The sequence below is a fragment of the Poecilia formosa genome, unplaced genomic scaffold (genome assembly GCF_000485575.1).
Source record: "Poecilia formosa unplaced genomic scaffold, Poecilia_formosa-5.1.2 Scaffold71, whole genome shotgun sequence".
Taxonomy (NCBI): Eukaryota; Metazoa; Chordata; class Actinopteri; order Cyprinodontiformes; family Poeciliidae; genus Poecilia; species Poecilia formosa.
Window position 1 is genome coordinate 1,027,967 of NW_006800010.1, and position 26,289 is coordinate 1,054,255.

General features: G+C 38.5%; 3 protein-coding genes and 2 long non-coding RNA genes across 5 annotated transcripts in view; 2 read left to right on the top strand and 3 right to left on the bottom strand.

Annotated features, from left to right (window-relative positions):
• The window catches only part of LOC103140430 (sodium/hydrogen exchanger 9), a 75,224-nt gene extending 63,037 nt beyond the window's left edge, over window positions 1–12,187 (top strand). Inside the window, exons 15-16 of the mRNA XM_007555583.2 lie at window positions 9,043–9,148; window positions 9,236–12,187. Of these exons, the coding sequence (XP_007555645.1) occupies window positions 9,043–9,148; window positions 9,236–9,403 (274 nt within the window). The 3' untranslated portion in view covers window positions 9,404–12,187. The remainder of the gene's footprint in view (window positions 1–9,042; window positions 9,149–9,235) is intronic.
• On the bottom strand, window positions 949–4,086 carry LOC103140429 (uncharacterized). The gene is made up of 2 exons (XR_001662581.1): window positions 2,710–4,086; window positions 949–2,297 (listed from the first exon to the last, which is right to left on the bottom strand). It is a non-coding gene; the product is annotated as an uncharacterized LOC103140429 (long non-coding RNA).
• LOC107836634 (uncharacterized) overlaps window positions 10,886–26,289 on the bottom strand; it is a 19,252-nt gene continuing 3,848 nt past the window's right edge. The window contains exon 2 of the long non-coding RNA XR_001662576.1: window positions 10,886–14,068. This is a non-coding gene — a long non-coding RNA (uncharacterized LOC107836634). The remainder of the gene's footprint in view (window positions 14,069–26,289) is intronic.
• LOC103140431 (carbohydrate sulfotransferase 2) lies at window positions 15,782–18,470 on the bottom strand. The gene has a single exon (XM_007555584.2). It carries the CDS (start codon window positions 17,911–17,913, stop codon window positions 16,516–16,518), a length of 1,398 nt encoding a protein of 465 aa, XP_007555646.1. The 5' UTR covers window positions 17,914–18,470; the 3' UTR covers window positions 15,782–16,515.
• Window positions 22,093–26,215, top strand: LOC103140494 (short transient receptor potential channel 1-like). Its single transcript, XM_016673179.1, has 6 exons — window positions 22,093–22,619; window positions 23,121–23,275; window positions 23,752–23,853; window positions 23,985–24,187; window positions 25,225–25,356; window positions 25,797–26,215. The coding sequence occupies exons 1-6, from the start codon at window positions 22,454–22,456 to the stop codon at window positions 26,050–26,052; spliced, it is 1,014 nt and encodes a 337-aa protein (XP_016528665.1). The 5' UTR covers window positions 22,093–22,453; the 3' UTR covers window positions 26,053–26,215.

The window sequence follows — 26,289 nt, forward strand, 5'->3', positions numbered from 1 at the left end:
CATGTTGCAAACACAAACTTCAATGTGTTTTATTAGCATGTCATCTGATGGAATAACACAAAGTAGCATAAACTAAGATAAAAAAAAAATAAAGAAAAATGAACTAGCACCTGTGTCACACATTTAGAAAGTGACTTATTATATTTAGGGTCATCAGAGTAAAGGGGCCTGAACTGATATGTACACAGCACTTTTTATTTGTATACGTTTTTTAAAAATCATGTCATTTTCTACCTCTTGACAAATAAAACCTTTCACCTAATATCCCAAGCAAGTACTCTGAAAGTTGTGGTTGAAAGACGTTTTTTTTTTTTTTTCCAAGAATAAGCTTTCTCTCACTATTGAGAGTTCATTTTAAAAACATGTATTGAGTCAAAAACATTTTCAGAGTTCAATTTTCATCACTGAAGCTCATTCCTGTAATGTTTCGCACAAACTAGTGGCCGTGGTTTAAAAGTACATGTAATGAGTTAATTTGCACATATGTGGGAGAGCTGATTTTTATGCATTATCCTTATGCAAATTAGAGGCAAGGCGCGAAGATGAGAGAAAGTGTGAACAGGATGAAAGAGACGTTTCTGTCTAGTGTTTCATAATGACGGTGGGAAAATACACACACACACACACACACAATTTGAAGGTGTTTTCAGTGGAGCAGTAAATCCTGCTGCCGCAAAGTCGAACTCCAGCTCTACTCACAGGTGTCCAAACCTCCAGGCAATCTGCTGCTCCCACCCTGCTTTACTATCCACGCTGTAGACCTGGGTGTGGGACACATTTAGACAAACATTATACTCCGAGGTGTTCATTTAGATGGAGATCAAAGTCTGTTTGATGCTTGCTGCTGATCTGGTTTGAATGCTGCAACTTTAGAGGCTGGAAACAGATGGTCTTGCATCTCGACGGCCACCCATGGTTAAGAAATTTAAAGCTGGTGTTTTCCGTGAATGTGATGCGGCTGTGGCGGCTAACCTTTATTTACAGTAGCACATACAGTTTTTTGTCTTAGAGATGAACACGTTGTGTCTAAAGTGTGTGTTCCAGTCCCAGAAGGAAAGCCAAAAAAGCCTTATGGCTTAAGGAAAGCCAAATGCTGGTTGAAGCTCATGAGAGAGTTGCATTAGCCCCAGTGAAACTGGGGTAAAGTTTTTGGTTGTGGAGTTTTTTTTGTTTAACACTATGATAAAATAATATTACGCTGAAATGTTGAAGTACCATCATAATCATCAGCCAGAAAGTTAAAGATTGGGCAAAAAAATGGGACATCCAAGAAGAAAATGATTTTAATTAAATCACCAATTTAGTCACAATGTTGGTTTTAAGGGCAACAAACAGATTGTTTTGGAGTTGAGAATACAAAGCTCTGACCTCAGTCACATAGAAAATTTATGGGCAGACAAAAAAAAAAAAAAATGGTGCGTGTGAGAAACACGGTCTACAAACGTAACTCGGTTGCACCAGTTCTGTCAGGAAGAGTAAGCCGAAATTCTGACCTAAAGCAAGAAAATGTACCCTGACTTAATGTCAAACAGTGTTAAAAATATACATAACCTTTTTTTTTTTTCTCAGTGAATAGTGCTGGCAAAATGTAAATTATTTGATATTAGGCATGGGCTGGCGTAAATAACAATTTTACTGTATTTACACCTGTTTGAAACAAAACGGCATAATGTGTTCTACTCATTTGTAATTAAAATTGATAAGAATAATCATTCTGCAATCTAATATTGGCTCCATATTTTTTTCTTTTTGTCTTTTACAGCACAGACTGCAGAAACTCTAACATACATGTCACTTGCAGCTTAATGACTATAGTTTTGAAACGACATCACCTTATGGAGAGTGGTACTCTTTTAGTTTGCACACTTGGCTCTCCTCTTTTTCATGACTTTTTGTTCTCTGCTTTGAGAACAAAGAAAAATGCAAATTCCCTGTTTAATCTCTGGCATCGCCTCTAAATGACTTAAGCAAATAAATGACGTGATGGAAAATTTTAGCAATTTTGAAGCTGTAACTTATTAAAACCTTGCTTTAATACCAACTTGTTTGGAAAAGAAAAACAAGAAATAAGAGTTTCAGTGGCGATCAGTGGAGACATGTTTAGATATTTATACTTGCGCAGGCAAAACTGCTATCAAGAAACTTCATTGACAATCACTTTTACATTAATGCTCCAACGTTAGAGTTAATTGCCTTCCTAAGGTCTTCTTTATGAGTACAAGTCTTCTCAATCACGGCTTCATCCTCACCAAGTCCACTTCTTCTTGTTACCTTGTGGTCTGCTCTCTGACGTCAAGCTAAAAAAAAAAATGTGATTTTTAACATGCCAAACTAAACAACTCCAACAGCAAAAAGTACTGTCTAAAATTAGGCTATGTTAATCTATTCCACATGGTCAAATTCCAGACTGGTCAAACAAGTTTTCTGACCTATATACAGAAACCCACTATACATATGATGATAAGATCAAGGAAGCCAAAAAAAACTTTCTCACAACCTTAATATTCACAACCAGCTCGTCGCTCTTCTGTACAAAAACATCATTTTAGGAGCTTTTGACACATTCCATTTATCAGCACTCATTTTCCTATCACACAAAATAATCAGTATACAGTAATTAAAAGCAGCAGCCAAGCTGTGACATAGTAAATGCTTAGTAAAAGGGGGTTAGACATGATTAAAATAATTTTTTCTGTCACCAATGGTCACCTTCTTTGTAAAGTTGACATCTATTAGCATGCAGTGGAGACGCTTTTCCTTTGGACAGCAGACTTGTGAAGAAAAGGCAGCAAAGAGGTCACTCCTTTCCAAGAAGAACATGAATGATAGAATATAGGATCTGCAGGAAGTACAAGGAAAAAGTGAAAAATCTTGAAAAAAAATATATCTGCAGAATAATGCAACCCATGTCTTTTACTGTTTTGAAAAGAACACTTTTTGTGTAGGAATCAAGCCCCCTCCAAAAGTATCTCCTTCAGACAACGTGAGTGAAATAGTTTCCAGTACCATTAGGCAGAAGACAGAAGTGATAACAAAATCTCTAAAGAACTGAGAGTTTGAACTCGTGTCAAAGAAACTCCCTAGATCTTAACCTCATTTGCGAATCGGTGGAATTTTCATGAGACGCCTCTGGATAAAAACAAAAAACAGAAATTATTTTCAATTCCAAGCACTTGAGACAAGAATGGATCTCAGTCAGGATTTGGTCAGTCATCTGAGATCAGGCCTGCCAGAGTGAATTAAACAAAACAAAAACAAAAAAAACAGCACATCTTTTTGTCATTTGTAAAAACTTTGGCAATGACTGCATGGAACTAAATGTCAGCCATTTGCCATCCTTATCCATCAAAAATGATTTATGTCATCTTTCACTTTCACGTAGCAGTGAAGCAGTAAAGGAATGGAACTTGTGTTTGTTCCATGTTTTTCTTGTTATTACAGCACTTCTTGGCAATAAATCTTACTCATACTGTCGGAAAGCCTGTTTATTTTCCTTTGTAAGGAAAATGAATTTGTTGGTTGAGCAGCAGAGTTGATTATCTGAGGTTGTGCTGCTGAAAATCTATTCTTTCCTAATCGCAAACAGAGGAGGCAGTGCGACAGTGTGGGATTCCTTCTCCCTCAGTGGAAATACAAAGTTGGTCTTCAATTGGAGGCGATATTAGCGCAGAGAGATAAGGTGATGAGATTATTCAACCAGTGGCAACGCCATAGGCTTCTGGGGGTTAAAATAGCAAACTTTTCGCCAATATGTCATTTTATCTCACGATTCCAAAAATCAAATCTAACAAATGGCATTAATACATAGTTAGTAATAGAATAAGACATTTGGTACTGCCAGAGAGAATTTGGCAAGTTTTCATAGACTCAACCCACACACTCAACTCTGCTGCTTAACCCTCAAATGTGATTTGTAAATCTGGTACTTCCTAGGTAAAATCAACACTCTTTCCAACAGTATAATAGTAAGTGTTATTGCCAAGATGCACTGACACAACGAAGATATAATCAACCAAAAACAAATTGTTTGATTATATCTACCACGTAGACTGAAATCACTTGATCTATGTGCTAGTGATTTTTAATCCTTTTTGGTATTCTAAATCTTTACTTAAAGGAGGTCATCTCTAATAGATCGCGTGGCCGGATCAGTTAACTTGTCAGACTAGATGTTCCTTGCATGTCCAAAATACAGGTTACAAACAAAAAAGGTGAGGATTCATTTTCAGGCTTTATAGAAAAGCAATGGAATCGATTACCCATTCAAGACAGTTTGGACCCAACCCAAACACTTTCTTTCTGACACCAAATCCAACTGTGCTATATTCTGGTCACTGCAAAGTATGACCACTTGTGATTCAAATTTTTGAGAGGGTGTGTCTTATGTCCTGTTTATTGTTTTTTGTTCTGTTGAGTCCTTTGTAGTTTATTGCTCACCTCCTTGCCAGGTTCTCATAGTTTGAAATATTTGAAGTATACTGACAAAATCCCGTCTTATTGTATATTATAAGTTTTAATCAAAATGACAAACATGCAGAAATAACATCAGGATATGTTTTGGTCCAGGACTGAAAAAAATCTGATTCACTTCCTGCTGCAAATGGAACAAAAAAACTTTGTGTACCTGATTTCAGTATTTATTCTTTGCGTCTGATTGTTACCTAAAAATTATTTGATTCCTCGCCAGCTTTTCTGATCGACAAGCAGATTAAACACCACTAAAATACTTAAACACATCAATATTTTCAACCATACTCTGGAGAAATGTTTTCTAATACTCGAAATAACTTTTTTTTAAAGAAAAATTTTTAGGCTCAAGTGGCCTTAATTGAACATGAAATAAATCGAAATAGACCCAAGGACAGTCACTCTGCACATGGTGCACATACTGCTACCACCCAAAATAAATAAATTCTACCAGAAATAGTTTCACCTTAGAAAGCGAAGGTGAAACTATTCACCTTCAAGGACAGTCACTCTGCACATGGTGCACATACTGCTACCACCCAAAATAAATAAATTCTACCAGAAATAGTTTCACCTTAGAAAGCGAAGCCTGATGCTGTTTTAGTACGCGGCCTTTTGGAAGGAATCACAAAGAACTGGCAACTAACACAACGCTCCGGAGGATAAATACAAATAATGACAACTGATGTATAATCGGTGAAGAAGCACAGTAAACGAAAACACTGAGGCTACTTATATATGTATATAAATAGAGCGTCTTGCAAAAGTATTCCCTCTATATATGAAAAAGATTAAAGCTGGATCAAATACTATGAAGGTCAAGTGAGGAGGCTCTTCAATTATATACTGAAAGTTTTGGCAATCCTGCACCATGTGTCATTCTGTGTAGATCCAGCTGTTTAGATATGAATGGAAGATGGATTGAGGCGCCACGTTTTGACTTTGAATTCAGAATTTTTTTTTTGTTTCGTTTCTTTGTTTTTGACTCGTCGCAGCAGCCACACTTTATAACCTAAAAAGAGTTCATTTTGAACTTTCTGGAAATATGGAGCTGTAAAAAAAAAAAAAAAAATTTAAGAGATTCAACAGACATAAGTCTTTTCTCCCTCGTAAAATAAAAAAAGGAGAGGCAGCTTTTGTCAGGAGTAAAGCTTCTAGCTGTGAACCTGTAAACATTTGACAGTGATTATACTGTCAAACTGTGATTTAATCAGAATACGTTTGTGAAATACATGACAAATAAACTCGGAACATCTTTAGCCACGCACGCAAAATCAAAAGCTAAAATTAGAGACTGCAAAAACTTGACACTGGGGTAATCTGCCAACCAGCTGGTAGACTACCCTTAATATAGAACCAGAGCTTCATTGGAATGATTTAGACGAGAGCACACTTGTGTGTAAAATGGCTGCAGACCTAAGAATCTGTGGCAATCTAACTCTGTTTTGCAAAGAAAAGCAAAAGTAATTCCTGAAACATAGCTGCTTGGTTTTTTTGTTGTTGTTGTTGTTGTTGTTTTTTATGCCACTGTTTGCATAAATGGTCACACTAAGGGATATAAAAGGTTGTCAAAAAATAAAGGTGTGATAGTTGTGAAAAACGTTCTCCAAGCCTTAACGAGAGGCCGGTGAGGAGAGTGGCTGAAACAGCAGCTCGGCTTCTTCCAGCTCAGAACTACTCAGCACATTTTTACGCAAATCTAATTCAATACCTCCTTGAAACAGAGAGCAGCTCCAGCAATAACAACCATCCGCTGAGCTGTGTTAATGTAGCGCGGCACCATGCCGACTGCTCCACCTCAAAATCCTTGTACCCTCTTTTGTTCTCTCCTTTCCTAATTTTGAGACTCATAAATGAATCCTGTTGGCGAACACAAAGAAGCCTATAATCCTAACCCTTTACTCATTGCTGACGAATGAGATAATTGTCTTCTTTCATTTGATTGTTTTTTTTTCTTTCTTTCTTTTTCACGTCAGGAAATTGTGCACTTTTACGTCCCACATTATCCGTTGCACACTCAGAGGTATACATTTTTGCTTTTGTCCCATTAGGATGACAAAGGTGAAGCGGGGCTTTGTCTCTTTTTTTTTTTTTTTTCATAAGGAACAACCAGAAGTAGCAAAGTGGCTAATAATTAGAACGCTCAGAACTTTTACAGCTGAAAGCTAATGAGTGTGCCGTCACACATAAGGAGCTGTAATAAAGGGGATCCAGGATCAAGTGTTTAATGGAATATGCTGTCACTAACTGCCTTGATTAGGGAGGTTTTGGAGTCTTATCACAGGGTGTAATTTTTTTTTACGCATTAACCAGAAGCATGTTGATATCCTTCCTTAACATTAACACATCATTTCTGTCTGCAGTCGTTCCCTCCGCCCACCCGACACGCGACTCTTTGCATTACTTTGCAGCAGCTCTTAAGCACATTTGGAGACTAATTGTGGCCTTGTTTCTGATTTTAATCAAGAGCCTCATCGACCCGATTCCCTGAAATAAGCTAACACAATTTATTTTTTTATCTCCGTCTAACTTTCAGAGATCCCTGTAGCTGATAGGAGCATGCACATCCGTGTGAAATGAAATATATTTCAACCCTTTAGATATCCAAGTTAAAAATAGCACCTAGTACCTAGAGCTTCTAATGACTAATATGGAGCTCTCTGTCTTGTAACAAAAGAGGCTATTGGTTCTTAATGACCTCATAAAAAGAAAAGGCCTGCTGGGCGTATCTGGAAAGACGTCGGTCATTTTAGCTTTACATCATGTGAATTTAGTGAAGTCGTTGAAATGTGCTGGTTTGAGCCATGAGACAGCAAATAAGTACTGATTCAAAGACGGGGTAAACTCAAGTGCATTCACAGACTATCATTTTTGCTACAACTCTAAATTTGATAGAGGGATGAATAGATATTTTTGACATGAATTAAAATTAATAAATATCCACATGTGCAAATATGTTGAACACAGACATTTTTGGAGTGCGCTTATATTTTTACTTCATTGTACAGCTATCTACATTTTTACAAGTGTGCTTTTGGAGTTAAAGTAGCATAAAGTAATGCATACATCTACATTGTACTGACCTTCATGTTTTAGGCACATTTATGCTTAAACGGCATTGGCCACACAGATATAAATCACAGTTTACCCCGTCAACAGGTTGCATCGTGATTTGGAAACTTATTTTAATGGATTAGGAAATCCTCTGCTTGTTTCACTGATGTTTACAAAGAATCTCAGTATTGAAAAGTGTCTGGCACGGGGAACATGCAGAGCACCAGTTGTGCTGAACTCACCAGTTTTCAAGCTGATTCAAAGTGAACGAGAAATGAGGTCAATGTCAAATATTGTCAGAGGACCAACTGATGAGCTCAGATTGACTGATTTTAGGTTCTTCTCTCATGCCATTCAGAGAATTCGCCTTGTTAAAATTAAACAAGCCGGCAGCAGCTGCTTTATACTGACAGCTCTAGAGAAATGGGTAACATATTAAGGTCCCTATCTGCGTTAAAGAAAAACTAAATATCCATACTATTATACTCTATTTTATAAGTGCACATTCTGTATGCATGCCCAAACAAGAATGTGCAGCTATGTCTGTTTTTCAGCCAGTTGGTTGAGAACCACTGATCCTAGACAGTCCAGTCAGTGTCCTCTGCTGGTGGAAGGTGAGCTTCTGTCCTACTTTTTAATTTTTTATTTTGCAGCTTGTAACAAGTTTTCTTCTGGGAATGTTAGGTATACACTGTAACACCATCCATCTTCCCATAAAGTCTGACAAACTTCCACACTCTTGCATCCCCAGAGCATGACTCTGGCACCTCCATGTTTCATGCTGTCGATGGTGTGTTCAGTGGGATGTGCAGCGTTTTGCATGCAGGCCAATTCAGTTTTGTTCTTACCCAGCAAACATGTGGAACTCTGTTCCACGTGTTTACTGGGTTCGTCATGTTTGTGGCAAACCCTAGACAGGACTTCTTCTGGCTTAGTTTCAGCAGTGGCTTTGTGTTTGCCTCTCTTCTATAAAGGCCGGTTCTGTGGCTGCCTCAATAATGGTTCTTCTGTTCAAAGACTATCTGAACTATGTTTCATTTTGGGAGGAGATTTAACATTTTACGATGATGTTTAGTGGTATTTATTTTAATCAAGATGCAAGCAATATATAAGTGTATTATATAAGTATTATATAAGGCTTTATGTGTACAATCATCACTATATATGCTCCTGTAAATGAAAATAAATTTAAAACAAAGCATGTTTTTATATATATATTTATATGTATGAACAGTGGCTTTAAATTGTGGTTCATATTTCTAAAGTATTGCTCAATTATGATTTTAGAGCTATTTTAAACATGGTGGAGTGACATGATGTGGTATTTGAGATAAGCAGCTAAAACGGGAAGCCACACTTATCGCATAAGAAATAAAAGCAAGATGACTGATGGTCTTCTGTGCGAATCGTCCAACATTCTTTCTTTGCATCATTAAACCTGTGAAGTTGCTCCTTTCATTCCCAGTTTCAGCATATTTTAGGATTTATACTGACTATGGTTTTGACTTAACGAGGTTACAGATATCTAAAGCCCCTGCTGACCCACTGTGGCCCCCCGCTGACCAACTCACTGCCACAGTGGTGTGGTAGGTTTGCTGGAGTCTTCTGTGGCCACCAAAAGCAGGAGGTGATCAAAACTTTACAATGAATCTTCTTAGAACGGATTGAAACAAAAGAGATTTTTTTTTCCACTCTATTATTATTTACCTTTCAGGATGAGGAGCGGCCCTTTGAGACTGAACCAGAGAACTTTGACGTCAATTTGGAGAAATCTGATCTTCCGTCCACACGGAGCAGCGACTCTGGGTCAGAGCAGCGAGAGGACCTGCTGGAGGGAGATTTGGGCCTCGGCACTGGAGCGGCTCACGTCACTGAGGAGTGAATTTTCCCACTTTAACTTTGCCTTATCATTCCCCCCTCTCCTGTTGCCTTAACGCTAGCCCCCACCTCCCACAGAGCGCAGGGACCATGGTCTGTGTATTTCAAAGCCACCGAGTGGGAGTTTGTTACTGTGACTCGCATAAGGTCACACAACCCCCATGTGCCGAGTTGTTGTGCAAAAACACACTCGCGCTGGAAGGAAGAGACAATTAGTGGAGGCTGGCATTCTTCCTGCTTCTCTACTGGAGATGTATTGTCCTGCTTTGTTTTTAAATTTACTTTCATCTGCAGGAGCACGTCTGTAAATTAGAATGTCATCAAAAAGTTAATTTATTTCAATTCAAAAAGTGAACCTCATACATAGAAGTATTACACAGAGGAATCTCACAAGATATTAAAAGATATATATATATTTTTAAAAGAGAGGCTATGTTATGAGAGTGGTACATTCTGCAGACTCCTGGGGGATGCGGTCGATTTGACAGCCCTCTACAAGGAGTGTAAGCTGCAACAGGTTAATTGCTAAAGGAGCTGGCTGTTCTTTGAGTGCTGTATCCAAAATATTAATGAAGAGTTGAGTGGAAGAAAAAAACTATTATAGGAAAAGGTCCACAACCAACAGGGACAATGGGATTCCAGCCTGACGCCCATTCAAGAGCAGATGAAGTCAGCGCTTTAGAAGTTTCCTCACACCACGGCATTCAGAACATCAGATAACACGTTCCTTATGGTAAACCACTGCAGAACTAGTGTCAACATTCCTGATAAAAGCGTTACATGGGATAAGGGGGGGAAAAGGACTACTTCTGCCTCATGGCCCTAAGTCCAGCTGTTATATTTAAGTGCATTTTGCATTTTATTTCCAAATTAGAATCTCTGAGTCTGGACGAAGAGCGAATCCAAATTGGTTGAGCTCCAGTGTTGAGTTTTCCCACTAAGTTTTCTGTTAGTATTCAGTCATGTTCAGTGAATGCGAATATGTCCTCCAGTGAAGCTTGTTTGTCAAATTCACAGTAATTTTTGAAAATAACAACCTGTAAGCAGGTATGAAACGTAGTTTTCATTGAAAATTTCTGTACTCAAACCGTTTTGTTTTTTACAGCTCTGTTTAAATATTCTAATTTTAAATGTTGGAACTCCGTTAATCAGTTCATCTGGTTTAGTGAGTTACTGAAATAAATGAACTTTTCAGTGTTATACTAATTTATTAAACATGACTGCCTTGGACATAACACTGTGAAGAGAGTGGTTCTTAAGCACCGTGTTTGGCTTATCCTCCTTGTGAAGGCTGTCGGTGACAAATAAAGGTCTCTTTCATTGATCTATGTAATAATATCCATTTTAAAAAAAAAACTGCATTTTGGATTCACATTACTTATAAACCATCTTCATTTTAAATCAACGGCAACAAAATGCTTGAGATAAAGATTGTTACCACTGGTGAATGGAATTGGTTACATTAACTGGACACCTATAAAAAAGATTTTTTTTTTTTTTTTAAATACAAAAGATGAAGTGACCCTCATGGTATGTTTCGTAATGTGGGAACTCTCTCACCAGCATACCCAGTGATTGAATGCCACAGTGTCCCTTCGAATCACCCAGGATGTTATTTCAGTTCCTGTTCTCCTCCTCTTTTCTGCCCATCTCCTGATTAAGCTTTCATTGCATTTTTGCCCTTTCAGCTGATTCAAATCCCCCTACTCATTTCCCTCCGTGTCCTCCTTATCGTCCAAGAGCATTCTGTAAACATACCGGTTCTGGCTTTCATTCTAGAACGCGCATTGTTTCCTTTTTGACTCATAAATCTCTGGGCCGTCCCACTTTTTTATTCCCCTGGAGTGAATCAGGGTGCAGTTTGCTGTAGGTTAGGCTTCGTGTAATACACCCGCTGCCCTTGAAGTGATCTCTCTTCTATTTATGCAACAAATGCATGGGTACATCTGTGGAATGCAGGTCTTTCAGCTGTTGCTTGCTGAAAACGTTTACCATGTAAGCTTGATAGTACACCTGATAAGAGTTACGCTCTTGATTAAAGAGCTGCGAGCAACAGCCTTTCATCACAAGTCTCCAGACTAAAATCCTTAAAAGAGCTGTTTTTTAAAACTAACTAAATATAGTTTGATTTTCTGACGCAGTGCCTTCAGTTGCTGTGCACGGTAGTTTAAACAAGGTCATCTCAGTTTTGTAACCCTTATTTTCACTTCCTAATTGTGTCATTCATTCTTATGAACTGCAAAGTTTTTGCCGATGGGTTTTCTTCTCCTCACTGATGTAGTTGTTGCCAATCAGTTGATTCATAGGCAGAGGAAGTTGACCAAAAACAAGGACCTGCTTTTATGGAGCTCAATGTTTGCCAGTGGGAAATAGAATCAACCCCAACACCTAACAATTCCTTTATTTTATAAACGCCACCATTTTTCTCTGTTAATTATGCCATTTTCTGTAGTTTTCTGTAATAACAATCTTCTTAATGTTATTTCCACAAAACTGGATTTAAAATTAACAAGACAGGTGTATCTCAAACGATAAATGTGCTATTTGTCTTGTGCTTGAAGTACTTTTTATGAATGCAATGTTTTTATATGGTTTATATTTATCTCTGGTTATTTGTTTATGTTTGTATCCAAGTTTCCTCAGTTGCACGTTTTGTTTGTATTCTAGCAGTTACTTTTTCATTTAATTTACTTGTTTTAGCATTTATTGGTGTTATGATAGTCTGCCTACTGCTTCCTTTGTATTTAACTATAGACCACTATGTTTTAAAAAAAAGTATGGAAAATCTGACTGGTTGGTGAAACTGATATAGCTTTTGTTCACAAATAGTGATATATTGCAAGCATGTATGTATAGATGTTTAAAAAAACGTATTTTCTGTAACGCCATATTTGTGAGAAATATAGTTTTAAACCAATAGGAGCGGATGACCAATAAAGGACACTGTTTTAAACAGAAATCTCTAAAACATCATGGGGAATACTTTTGACTGGGCCGTTGCTTTAAAAAAAAAAAACTTTTAAAGTAACAGAAAAGATTATTTTATAAATCCTTTGAGCTATAACTTTTTGCTTAATGAATTCTTACAATTTGACTCTTGCCTTTTGAATTCAACTTTTTAAAAAAAAACACCTCTAGTATGGTGATCTGATTTATTAATCTAAAGTAAGTTTTAATAGGATGTTTTTTTTTTTTACTTAATTTTTTTAAAGTTGTTTTTGAGATTTTATTGATCATGTTTACTGTAAAGGAGGGGTGTTTTTAGTTTAAATGTCTTTGGCCTGTGATATTGCTTTTGACTTCAGGCCCAGGCATGCATGCGTTAAACGACACACTTGTTTCTGCAAACAGCCTGAAGCTGAGCTATAAGCACCGATCACACTGACCGAAAAACGCAACACTTTTCTGTCACACTGCTGTTGTTTCAGTTTATTGTCCTGTTTAGGTTTTTCCCTTTCTTTTCGATATCATCTGATAAAAAAAGTTAATATGTCTGACAAAACGATGTTCATGAATTTTCCTGAGAGCCTCTTGTTTGCAACCGCTACTCTACTTCTACTTATTCATGCAGATATGAACTTATCAGCAAAATCCCTCCGTTGTAGAAAAACACATTTTATCAGGTCTGCTTTGGCTTTTTATACAAACTCAGTCATGTATCTCATTAAGCCATGTGCATTTTCTCAGGAGTGTGCTTACAAAGATAGACAAAAGCCAAATCCAACTCTTTCTTAGCCCTAACTCTACATTTTACTCATTCACACTAAGGACTAAACTCTATCAGGGTTTCCTGAGTAGGTGCAAAGTAACCAGACCCAAAATGCACTATGTTTTTCCTGAGACACACATGGAATCAAAAAGGTAGGAGCCCGCTTTCAAGTCTAACAACTTAATACTTTCAAAGTTAGCATACTGTTAAAGGCAAAAAAAAAATAACCCCACTGTCTTGTTTGAAGTGTTAAGATATTTGACTTTTGGTCTCTAACTGTTTTACATGTCAGTTTAAAATATTTCACCAAGACAACAAATATATTAATTCAGTCTAATATGTAATAATTTTTAGCACTTAATGAGATTAAAAAGAACCTATTATTATATATGTTGCAGGGTTAACATTTACACATATTAACGTATATTAGTATACGTTAATATGTGTATATCAAGTCCCCTTACTTTACATCTGAGGAATCGGTGAGAACTGATGATGCCTCAGTGTCTCATTTCTCAGTTAATATTTTAACTAACCCAGACCAGAGAGACGGCAACTAATGACTACACTGGACTAAAATCTAAGATCTAAAGATAGAAGTCTAAAACAATTGAGGAACTGTTAAAACTGCTCAACATCTTGTGAAAGCATGTGCTATGCTCACATGAAACCATAATTTATTCATTTGGGCACAATTTGAGAAGGGCACAAAACGGCATTTCTGTTTCCCCTTTGAAATATTATGGAAGTGAAAGATGCTGGATGTTAAGAGACTCAACAAAGATGACTGAATTCTTGAAATGAATCAAAATGTGTTTCAACTAAGTATTAGTTTGTTGTGCTAACCAACATTTTTTTTTATTCTCTAGATTGTTTTCCTCGAAGAGTTTAGTTTGAATTGTACTAGATAAATGTGACGTAATGTGGAAAAAAAAAATAATTTTGTGACATCACGGTAACCTAGCATTTTGACAGCCATATATTTCATGCAGAACTAAATTAATAAAACTGGGTTGCTGGGTCATAATCCAGCAGCTATTTTGTTTGGATGGAAGAAGGTAAAAGGGATTCAGTACAAGTCAAAAGGGTTCTGCAGATAAAAATATATGGGTTTGTTAAATATTAAAGCAGCCGCACTACTTAACTCCCCAAAATAAAACCCTTGATCTAAAAAGAAGGATTATAGGAATTTTTCAAGGGGAAATAATTTTAAAACATCTGGTCTGTTGCACACACTCCATCCACGCCGATTACCGTTGAGCGTAAACAAAAAGTATATTTACCAAACGCCATAGGGCACCCCTAGGATATGTAGCCATTGGCAACAAATGTATGACTTTGCGGTGGTACTATTGCTTGCAGAAATACAGTGTTGTGAAAAAAACTGTCCTCCCTTACAAATTTATTTCACTTTTTTGTCACACTTCTGTTGTTTCGGATCATAAAAGTAATTTCAATATCAAACAAAGATAACCTGAGTAAATACAAAATGAAATTTTGGAAAATTATAATTTCATTTGTTTAAGGAAATAAGCCATCCAAACCAAGCCGGTGATGCAACTCCTCCTCTTATTACACAATGACTGAGCTGTGATTAAACTGTGAAACAGATGGAAAATTTTCAAAAAGCAACATGTCTTACCCCATGCTGAAAAAAAATTAAAAAACAAATGAGAAGCAAAATACTAGATAATCATCAATCTGAGAGGGGTTACAGAACCTCAGCTACGGCGTTAGATCTGAGCAAACCACAGTGTGAGACATTAGCCATAAATAAACATCATATAAAACATCAGTGTTTGTTCCCAGTGGGAGACCTGCCATGGTAACACAAAGAATGCATCAAAAACTCATCCAGGAGTTCACAAAACAGCCCAGAACGACATCTACAGCACCGCAGAGATCACTTGCCTCAGTTAAGGTCGTTGTTCATGACCAACATCTTGACTACTCTATGATACTTCAGAGAAAATGTTTTATGGACTGATGAAAATAAAGGTCTAACTTTTGGGAGAAGTGTATCCAGTTTAGCCTGCTGTAAAACTAAAACAGCATTTCAGAGAACAAACGTCATACCCACAGTCAAACAGGGTCAGAGTAGAGTGAGAGTCTGTTGCGTCAGGACTTAGACAAATTGTCGTAATTGATGAAGTCATGAATTCTGCTCTCTAGCAAAAGATCCCGACGGCCATCATTTCACTAGCTTAAGATCAAGTGCTCTTGGATTACAAAGCAGGAAACAATACACCAGCAAATAGCTCACAAACAATAAAAAGGACAATTTTAGAATGGCCTAGTCAAAGTCTGGATAAAAATCCTACTAAACACGCGGTGACTTGGCCTATAGTAAAACAAGCATTGGCCAAAATTTCTCCGTGGTGATGTAAAATATTCACATATATGGTTCAAACAGCTTTTTCCCCAAATAAATCAAATCATAACTTAAACAGCACATGTTGTATTTACTCGTTTTATCTTGTAACATACAAGTGTGTCAAAAAAAAGTGAAAAACAGAAACTCTGTTAGGAGGCAAATTATGTTTCAAAGCACTAACTAATTTCAAAGTCTAGACACAAGCAAAATGAGACTGAATATTTCTTCAGTTTGAAAATGTTACACTCACAAATGATGCATAAAGTCATTTACTGTGAACTTTACTCAATGCAATATTATTTTTTTAGTTCAGGTGTTTTCATAAGAGCAAGCAATTGTAAACATTTGAAGATGGTAGAACAACAGAATGCTCACACTGACACAAAGAGAGGTTGTCCTACTCCAGAGTTATGACCAAAAGTCCACAGTGCATGTCAACATCCTACAAGGACGTTGTCACAAAATGAAATGACAGATAAAAAAAAAAAAACTGTATAAAGTACTACTGCTGTTCTGATGAGACTTCTAACTATGGCACATCATCAAACCAAATCACTGATTGTCTCTGACTTTAACGGGGTATTAAAAATAAAAATGATTTTTAAAATCTGTTACTACTTGTTTTCCTTTTATCTACTAGTTTTTCTTTTCACTTGTACAGACAGTATGGAGAGTGAAAAATTATATATATATATATATTTTTTTTTTTTTTAAGATTTTAAACATTCAAAAATAACTTCAAAAACATCAACTTTGTAGTGTCATAGTAATACCAAGATACATAAATTATCCTTTTGTTTCCTATCTTAAGTCATTGTCCCACAGCCGGTGTTCCCGTATAAAAGAAGTGTACAAACTGCAGCTCGAAAACAAGATATACATTCCAAATGTAGCCAGCCGGAGCTCCTTTAACACTTGAACGTAAAGCTTTAATTCCACAATAAGAGGAAACGGCACTGCATGGAAAAATGAACATTAAATTAAAAAGGTCTTTGGTGGCGAGGAGGATGCTTTTGTTTTGTTTTTTTTTTCTTCACAGTTTGGAGCGCGTCAGCAGCGATTTGCTCAAATCCTTGGCCTCCCCGGCTGTTCTCACCCTCTCGTACCCCAGGACGGACATGGAGTGGTGGCAGTAGTCTTCCACCTGCTTGATCTGCTGGATGCTGAGCACCATCCTCCAAGCGCTGGCTGCCTGCGTGGCGTTCCGGGAGGAGACGATGAAGGGCTTGGAGGAGGAGCTGGAGCCGCTGGTCATGTTCAGCGCAAACGACTCAATGTCATGGTTGGTGGTGAGGTTGGCGAAGCGGTAAACGCTCCTCAGGGTCTTGACGGGGTTCTCCACCAAGTCCTCGTACCGCACGGCCATGTACTTCCCCTTCAGCCAACCTGGAGGGTTCAAGGCAGTCCTCAGAGTCCTGGAGGTGCGGTCGCAGATCACCTCCATGGCTCCGATGGAATGGTAGTCGGAGCCGTCCTTCTTGTTGACCTTGTGGCCGGGATCTACGAAAGGTATCCGGCGCAGTTTAGGGTCCCTGCTGCGGACCACCTGTAAGTTCTCCCTAATCAGGCCGTGTCTGGATTTGATCCTTGAGTTTGCCACTGCCCGAGGGTCTCTAACCAAATGGATCACTTTCAGATCTAAGGATGGGTCCTCCATCAGAGGGGCGAGAACGTTTACATCCAAAATGCGCACCCCTTTAATGACTATAGTGTTGTACTTTAGGCACTCCTCCTCCAACAGTCTAAGGCTCTGTGGGGGACACTTTTTGCACACCTTATCATCCACCATCCCCACCACCTCCTTCCTGTAGGCTGAGCACAGGGGGTAGGAGCACACAACCTTGTTCAGCGTGGCACCAAACAGCCCTAGGGAGGTAAAGTTTTTGCCTCCGGGGCTGTTGTAAAGTTGGAAAACAGACAGATCGCAGCGATACAAGGAGCTCAACATGTCTCTGGCCGCCCCCTGCAGAGACACCGCATCACCAGGGTACAGCTTCTGCCAGATGTGCCACATAGGCTCATACAAGAAGAACACTTCTGGATTTTGGTTGAAAAGCTCACCGAAGAAGGAGGACCCCGACCTCCAGGTGGTCAAGACGTAGATGAGCTGTCTCTTCTTAGCCAGGGAGGGCCTGTAGAGAAAGCGGATGTCCGATCTGCTCTGATAGGTGGTGCTCCTCATCTGATGGTTGCACTGCTGAGGCTCCTTGGTCCATTTATAATTGGCCAAATTGAGCATGGTGAGCACCAGCAGCAGGAAATAGGCCATGAATAACACAATCCTCTTCCTGCGCAGCACTTTCATCACGATCCCAGGCTGTGCTATTATCTTGGTATGATTCCTGTAGGTTTTGAGCTTTCTCCCAAAGCCAGCATCCTTCTCCCAAGGCGCTGTCAACTTCAGTGGTTGATGGTATTGTTTGCCTCTCATCTGTAACCCCTGGAGAGAGTGGCTCCCACCACTGGGCAGAGCTCTTTACATTGACAGTAATGCACCAAGGCGCGCTCTGTAACGTGTATGCTGGGAATTTATTTTCCAGTTGATTAGGTAATATATTTTCCAAAAACCCGATTCACTGCACTGCGCAATGTTCCTCATTGGAGCGGTGGTGGATGGTGGTGATGATGATGATGATGGAGACGTTTAAGTTGTCCATACCGAGCGCTGCAAGATCCGCAACAACACAGGAAGGAGCCGCCGCCGTCTTCTTCATTGTAACAGACGCCCTGTTTGCTCATGTTCAGCGGGGGCATCTCTGCGCAGATACTGTCTGATGCATCTTTGAAAACACAGCCGGGCTGAGATCCACACATAGACACGGTGCAACAAATCAAAATGAGTCCTGCGCGAACGGCTCAAATCATCTGGATGCAATAAAGCAGCGCCAAGTCTGCATCCGTAGTCACGGATTTAAGAATCTCCCACATAGCGACCTCCTCTGCTTGTCTAACTGCCACACACTGAACGGGTTCAGTCCAAATTCAGGCGCAGAGGCCCGCCCTCTGACGCGCTTCATTGGTCCAATTGGTGACGTAATGCGGTAAGTAGCTCCTTTATTGGGTTTTGTCCCCAGTCTGTCTCCAGCGCCTCCCACATAGAGACGTAAAGAATAGAAGACGTGAGCTTCCACGCCATATTGTGAGGGACAAATTCGTCGAGAAAAATGAGGGGGTTTCTGAATAAAACATTAACATAATTTTATTTTTCTGCTCATTTTTATAAATCACTTTACGCAAAATAGGATATGCTTCTTTTTTACTACTAAATAGAAGCCACCTCTGACACAAAAGTGACCTATATCTGTGAATCAAAATAAGCTCGAGCATCTAGTTCGAAAGACAATACACGTACAATGTACCTAGATGGCCGTAAAATGTATCTTAACTTTAAAAATATCCCAAGCCACTAAAATTAGCTAAATTTTTTTGGTTGTGATGCTTAACAATGTTAGATTTGTTTAAAATGTCCACGATTTTAAGTTGCAATAATAATCATAATAATAATAATAATAATAATGATAATAATAATGAAATTATAAAAGGGAAGTGTCACAAATGTTCACTTACATTTTAGTGAACATAAAATAGTAATATATGAGCATTAACAATAACAATAAGCATAATTAGTATTAGTAGTAGTTGTAACAGAATAAAATTATGTACTTATTATTTACGTGACTGTAACTTCAACCTGCATAGAGAATGTTTTGCAATTATGATCAACATAACTATTTATATATCACTTCTCTACAGTATCACAACACATCGCACGGTCACGAGCTTGGCCTAAAATTGGCAAAATTGTCTTTTACAGCTTTTGTGTCTCAACAACAACGCCACTCAAAATGTGGCCCCATGTTAACGTATGATGTTGATCTCACTGTTGTACATCTGTGTTGTGCAGAGATGGCTCATCGTGAAAGCTTTTATTATAAGCCATAGAGGACTCCACCCATCCTGCCCTTAAAAAAGTTCAAGAGAAAGCGCTTTGAAGCTCTTCATTATTTCACGGCCCCACATCGCATCGTGTGCTGAAATCCATACTTTAATACAAAATATGTTCTATTTCATCTACTTTTATGTACATTAGATAGGAAACTTGTCTGTTGGGAGGACTTGGCATCCCAGATTAAGTGCATGTTTTCACCACTCCAGTCTCGGGATTGATTTTTTTTCTATCTGTTCAGGCATAACATTATGACTAATGAGACGTTAGTGTGGCAGTGATCGGGTGAAATGATAATTTAACCCTAACCATAAGTTTGCCCATCTGTAATGGCCACATGGGTTTTTCTTATTTTATAAAATATATAATTTATTTATGTATATAAATAAATTATAATATATATATATATAAATAATAAATATAATATTTAAAAAATAGTAATCACAATGGAATATCAGCTTTTTCAGCGAAAATCCTTAAATTATCCCTAATGATCTAAAAAGATAATTAAAATTTCCTTGCTTTGTAAAGAATATGACCGCATTTGTCTGCATAATACACATGCTTCATCGGTAGTAAAAATGCTTGCAGATGTTCTAAAAACTTTGAACAGACTGCCCTCTGCTGGATAACGGCGTGTTCACCCCTCACAATAACACAATCAATGCAACGCATTTAATTTATATAAAACCCCCAGAAATTTAAGACATGGGCCTATTTCAATGTAGTGATTCGTTAAGTAACCGTTTCATTCAATATTTTTTTTTCTTTCATTAAAAGTAGTAGCAAATAAAAGGTGAAGTGAATAAATAATGTCAAATTAGAAAAAAAAAGAGTATTTGTTGAATCAATACATCAGCCATTTAATTTGATAAATTCAGAGTTTACTTTGCATATAGAACACATAAAATGTGCAGGATAAAGGATAACTTTTTATCCAACAGCACACATAGGCCTGAACTGCTTCTTATCAAATCATTTTAAGGGATTGAGTCTGGATTTCATGTAAAATCTTCTTTTTACCCAACTGCCTGCCAGGCTTTTATTTTGACAGAACTTTTTATTTATGTTTATAGCTGCTAGTACTATTTTGTCAAACTGCAAAAATAATCCCAACTTCCTCAGTCCTCTCTGGTAAAACATCTAAAGATGTTAAGTGTTCTGACATGCTGGTGAAAAACTCCACATGTGCTCCATTAAGGCCTGGCAAGGACTCCATCAGTCTAGATATAATTAATTTCACAAATAGATGTCCAAACATATCTATTGCACAGTTAAGCCTCCATTACCGGCCACTGAATTTAATGCAGAGAATAACCCAGACATAAACTGTGATACGATTTCTATCCCAGTGTGCTGAGATACTGAGTCTAGAAAAAGTAGTTATATTCTATCAATGATTTGATCTTTTGAAAACACTTTCAATGTGTTTTCAAAAGATCAAGATTAAATGATACATGGTTGTTGTTTTTTTTTTGTTGTTGTTGTTGTTTTTTTTGGGTTGTTTGTTTTTGGGGGTTTTTAATAATACGAATTTGACAAGTGTGTTCAGTCTCTTTTGCTCTGATACCATGAAATTAATTCAATTTCAAACAACAAAGTCATCTGTACAGTAAAAAGAATGCATGTATGTAAGTATGGATGTATATTAATCAAAATATAAATGTAGCGGTTTTGTGAAGGTGGTTCAAAGATCTGTTAGAGATCACTGTTAAAAAAAAAAAAAACCAGTAAAGATCAAGGAACACACCAGGTAAGTATGAAATGAAGTTGGAGAGGAATGTAAATCAGTTTCCTAAACATAGGACACTGCAAGAAACATTGCTTTATCCATTTTTTTAAAATTACTTTTATCGTTTAGTTTATAGATACAGATACAAGATATTAGATAAAGGCAATCCGATGCCTGCATAACAGTGTTTGTAGTGTAGCCAATTTGTAATTCATCATGAAAATAATATCATCTAACTGCAAATCTAGCAAATCATTTCTGACCATCTAAATCTAAATTGACAAGCCCTGCTAGGAGAACATTATTCACAGAAGCAACAAACAAGATGAACTACAAACATCCATACCTAAAGTGCCAGTATTTGTTGACATATTTGCCATGCACCCCACAAAACTGTCCTTTATTAAAGAATGGTAAAAAAAAAAAAAAAATGTCCTCCCTTTGCTGAAGGAAAGCTGTGAAAATTTCAATTAGCTTTTTTCAGGGTCACCAAACAATGCCTCTCCCCCGCAAAAACAATAATACCTAATAAATCAAACGCTGCAATCAAAGAGCAACTTTAGAATAATATTTGCTTAATATATCATAATAGCAGGGACATATACTCCGCAGCATATAAAAAAAAGAGGATGGTTTGATGTTTAACAGTACAGCGTGCAAATAAATGCAGGTGCATAAATGCTGTAGCAAAGCTCTGTAAATAACTTGCAGCATTGTGCGCTTTTTGCTGCATAACATTTCAAGTCTCTGCCTCTGCACAGCCTATACGGTCAGCACAAACAGTACACAAAGCAGCACTGTTACGTAATTCTGAGTCTCACACACACACACACACACGCACACTGCGCTGCGCGCGCACGAAGGAAGCGCGTGCGACTCGGAGGAGGAAACATGCGCAGTAGCGTCCTCGTCAGCAGCATCAGGACCAAAAAGATCCCAGCAGCAAACCTGCGATGTGGAACAGAAGATGGTGCGTGCAAACACGGCGAAAGGAATGACATTTTTGTTTTTCTTGGCGTAAGCAGTCGTTCGACTCCGTTAATCCAGTTTAATCGAGCCTGAGGTCGGATAGTCGGTAGCGGGAAGGTTGTGTTTAGACGCACTAAAGAGAACGCAACGCCTCGGAGTGTGTTGACCACACAGGAAGATTTCTCCCGATGACGACGCTGTAAACCTGCCTCCGTTCCGCTCCGACTTGCTTCCTGGAAGGATTCCTCCACTGTCCAGCCACACATAGCAGTAACAAGGACGATGACGGGCTTTCTTGTGTGATGTTCGCAGCTTTCTAGTGGGATGCACATCAGTGCTTGGCCGTACTCGCTCTCCGTCGTAATGGCAGCTCTTTACCAGGGCACGGACACCTCCTCCCCCGACAAATTCCTGGCCTTGAAAGACGTGAGAGAAGTAAAAGAGGAGACGACGCTGGACGAGAAGCTCTTCCTGCTGGCATGCGAGAAAGGTTCGCCCATCTTCCCCCCACCCCTCCCTCCTTTTGAGCTATGTTAGGCTTTTCATTTACTAGAAGCTCGTATTTACCTGCAGTGATGCAGTCAGGCCAGCAGTAGAACATAATCCGCAAATGGGGGGGGGGAGATGAGTAATGTAACTGTCTGCATGTTACAGGATTCATCTGGTGAATCTCCACAGCTCCTAACAAGGAGATGAAGCTGATGAGTTAAACACAGGTCAAATAGCACAGAGGCATGGGCATTCTCAACGAGTCATTGATAAGTTCACAGATTCACCATATAAAGCCTCTGTAAACACAGCGGAGAAGCCAAGTTATTCTGCTTTGAGGGAGATGTTATTGTTAAGCAAAGATTTAGGAGGCTGTTTCCTGTTCTGTCTCACCACTTTCCTTGTAACTACTGTTGAGGTCTGGAGGCGTCTCCTTTAAACATCTTCGAAAGAATCACTTGAAAGCCACTTGTGAGTTTTATGAACAATTTTGTCTCCTCAGGTGACTATTACATGGTGAAGAAGCTGCTGGAGGAGAACCGCCATGGGGAGCTCAACGTCAACTGTGTGGATGTGCTGGGCCGGGACGCGGTGACCATCACCATCGAGAACGAAAACCTGGACATCCTGCAGCTTCTGCTCGAGCACGGCTGCCAGGTATGTCAGAAATGACAATGCAGTGACCTGCAAATGTCGTTTTGTACGTCACTGGATTTATACTGGGAGTTCTTTGCATATTCTACATTGCAGTTCACATTTTTTATAGATCCTATTTAACACAAACATCAATGTGCTTGAATAACTATTCCTTTTTTTTGTTTGGTAGTTATTCACCCTTTATATTTAACTTGCAAATCAGGCTGATACCAAACCGTCTTTGGAATAACACTTTCTTAGGTCAGTTTCATGTCCAGTCAAAGTCCAGGCCTAGATCCTATTGAAATCCTTTGGCAATGTTTGGAAATTTTCTGCAACCAGTTTAAATGAGGTATTTTTCAAATAGTTAGGCTACATGTGCAAAGCCGGTAAAAGGTGTGAGTATTTTAGCAAAGCATTTTATATTTTTCTTTCCCTCTGTCTGCTTTTTTTGTTTCCGCCCCCCTTTTTTTTCTAAAATTATGTTTTTCTCAAAGGCCACAGATGCCCTGCTGGTGGCCATAGACTCGGAGGTTGTGGGTGCCGTGGACATCCTCCTCAACCACAGACCAAGACGCTCCTCCAAGCCCTCTATCGCTGTAAGTCCCCCGTTATTGCAGGTTATTAAAACATCTTTCCAGACTCAAATAACCGAGTACCACAGCATGTAATTTTTCTTTCTTTTTTTTTTTTTTTTTAGTTTTTAATACTTGCTTGCTGTGCTTTTCAGAAACTGATGCAGCGGATCCAGAACCCAGAGTACTCCACCACCATGGATGTGGCTCCTGTTATCCTGGCAGCACACAGAAATAATTATGAGATCCTCACCATGCTGCTAAAACAGGACATCTCCCTCCCTCGGCCTCACGCTGTCGGCTGCGAGTGCATGCTGTGCAATGCTAAAAACAAGAAGGACAGCTTAAGGCACTCCAGGTACATGCTAATGCAGTGACTTATAGCTATTAAAAAAATGGCATAAAGTGGTTTTCATGATGGCTTGCTGTATGCAAAGCAATCATTTGTAGAAAGTGTGTAGCTGTACTTTGAATTGTTTTATGTCTGTCGACACAGAGGACTACTGACGCAATGTGTCGCTTTTTCTGCTTAGCAAAAAACAGCATTTAGCATTTGTACTATGTAGCTGTTTTACTCTGACATGTAAAAGAGATTTAAAGTCTAACTTAAGCAAAAGGGAGAAAAAAAACAAACAAACAACCCACTGTGTTTTCCCCAGGGGAATTGGTACGTTTTGCTTTCGGATTACACCTTGGATTGAAAGATGTGATTTTACTGAGTTGTTTTGCTGGGCAATTTTATTTTCTGTCCCACGCAGCGGTCTGAATGAATCAATGTGTGGCTTCTCTGCCAAGCAACACAGAGCTTTAAGCAGGGCCAATTCAAGAAAACTGAATGTTTATTTTATCCAACGCATACTTCTGCTTGTTGGGAATGTCGAGACTTAACATTTAGTTTTGAAGCATTTGTAGCAGGACTGTGGTTGGTGCTTTAACCTTAAAACAACTGATGCATCTGTAGCTCGGCACTTTTCATGCTGATTGATAGTCTACTATTAAGATCTTTAACTTCTTCCAATGACCCTTCTTTTTTGCACATGCAATGATTTAAGAATACAAATATAACACCATCCACATTTATTGGAACATCTGGTAAAGATGTGTAAAAATAAATCCATCTTTAATTGGAATAACATAATCTCACTTTGAATAAGCGTTTTTTTGTTGTTGTTTTCCTTTATTTTATACTACCTTTGTTTTTATTTTTCTAAATAAGCGACTATGATATGTAATTGCACACCAAAGCAGTTACATAGAGTTAATGAACTTTAATTAGTTTATACATGTTCCCTAATATTGGCTATGTGCTTTTTCAGTTGAATTCTCACTTTTGGGCAACTTCGATCCCCCTTTTTTTTTCTTTCTTTTTTGTCTTAATAAAACTTTGTCCTTCAGGTTCCGACTCGACATCTACCGCTGCCTGGCGAGCCCCTCCCTTATCATGCTGACCGAGGAGGACCCCATACTGCGAGCATTTGAGCTGAGCGCAGACTTGAAGGAGCTCAGCCTTGTCGAGGTCGAATTCAGGTGAAAATATTGCTTACTCATTAGCCATTTCTCTGTCAATTTAGGCAAGGCAAGGCAAGGCAAGTTTATTTATATAGCACTTTAAAACAGTACCACTGACCAAAGTGCTGTACAATCACAAGATTAAACAAATAAAAATCAAAATTAAAACACATCAAAACCAACAATGCATTATTATTCATTTGTCCAGCCATAAACTGCCATAAATTCATCTTTCACTTTTGGACTTATCCTTTAAAAAATAGTTAAATAACACTGCTTCTTCTGTGAGTAATGTTCTCCTTGCAGGGCCTGTCAATTCAATCTAAAAAAAAACAACAACAAAAAACTATGGAATTTTAAAGTAAAAACTGTGCAGGTCTCTCCCTTTCAGCACAAACAATGATACTATAAGCTATAGATCTGAACAGGATATGTTTAAAAACCTATCTCTGCTGTAGGAATGACTACGAAGAGCTGGCGAAACAGTGCAAGATGTTTGCCAAGGATCTTCTGGCTCAGGCTCGAAACTCTCGAGAGCTGGAAGTGATTCTCAATCACACCTCCAGCGACGATCATGTCGACAAGAGGGGCCTGCTGGAGGAGCGCATGAACCTTAGCCGGCTTAAGCTGGCCATCAAGTACAACCAAAAAGAGGTAGGCTGGAGAAAGTCTGCAACTCCAAAAGCTCACAGGTTTCATTACTTTTGTTATTGATCTCCTGTACTGTACTTGCTGTCATATTTATGAGCTACAGTAGCACGCTGTGAACTTGTCTTTAGGGAACAAAAGTTTGGCAGTTTAAAGTGCTTCCTTAAGGCAACAGCGGTCAAAGATAAACTTAAACTCTAAGTTTGAAGCTGCTAAATGATTTACAGCCTGCAAGGTTCTGTGTGAAAAATGCGTTTTGTGTTGTAGAGCTAGCAGCCCAGTGCTTCCTACTTTAGAATAAAA

Coding starts and splice junctions, on each gene's coding strand:
- LOC103140431 (XM_007555584.2), bottom strand. CDS start 17,913: ATGAGAGGCAAACAATACCATCAACCACTGAAGTTGACAGCGCCTTGG.
- LOC103140494 (XM_016673179.1), top strand. CDS start 22,454: ATGCACATCAGTGCTTGGCCGTACTCGCTCTCCGTCGTAATGGCAGCT. Junction 23,276..23,751: donor TGCTCGAGCACGGCTGCCAG/GTATGTCAGAAA, acceptor TTTTTCTCAAAG/GCCACAGATGCCCTGCTGGT. Junction 24,188..25,224: donor GACAGCTTAAGGCACTCCAG/GTACATGCTAAT, acceptor TTTGTCCTTCAG/GTTCCGACTCGACATCTACC.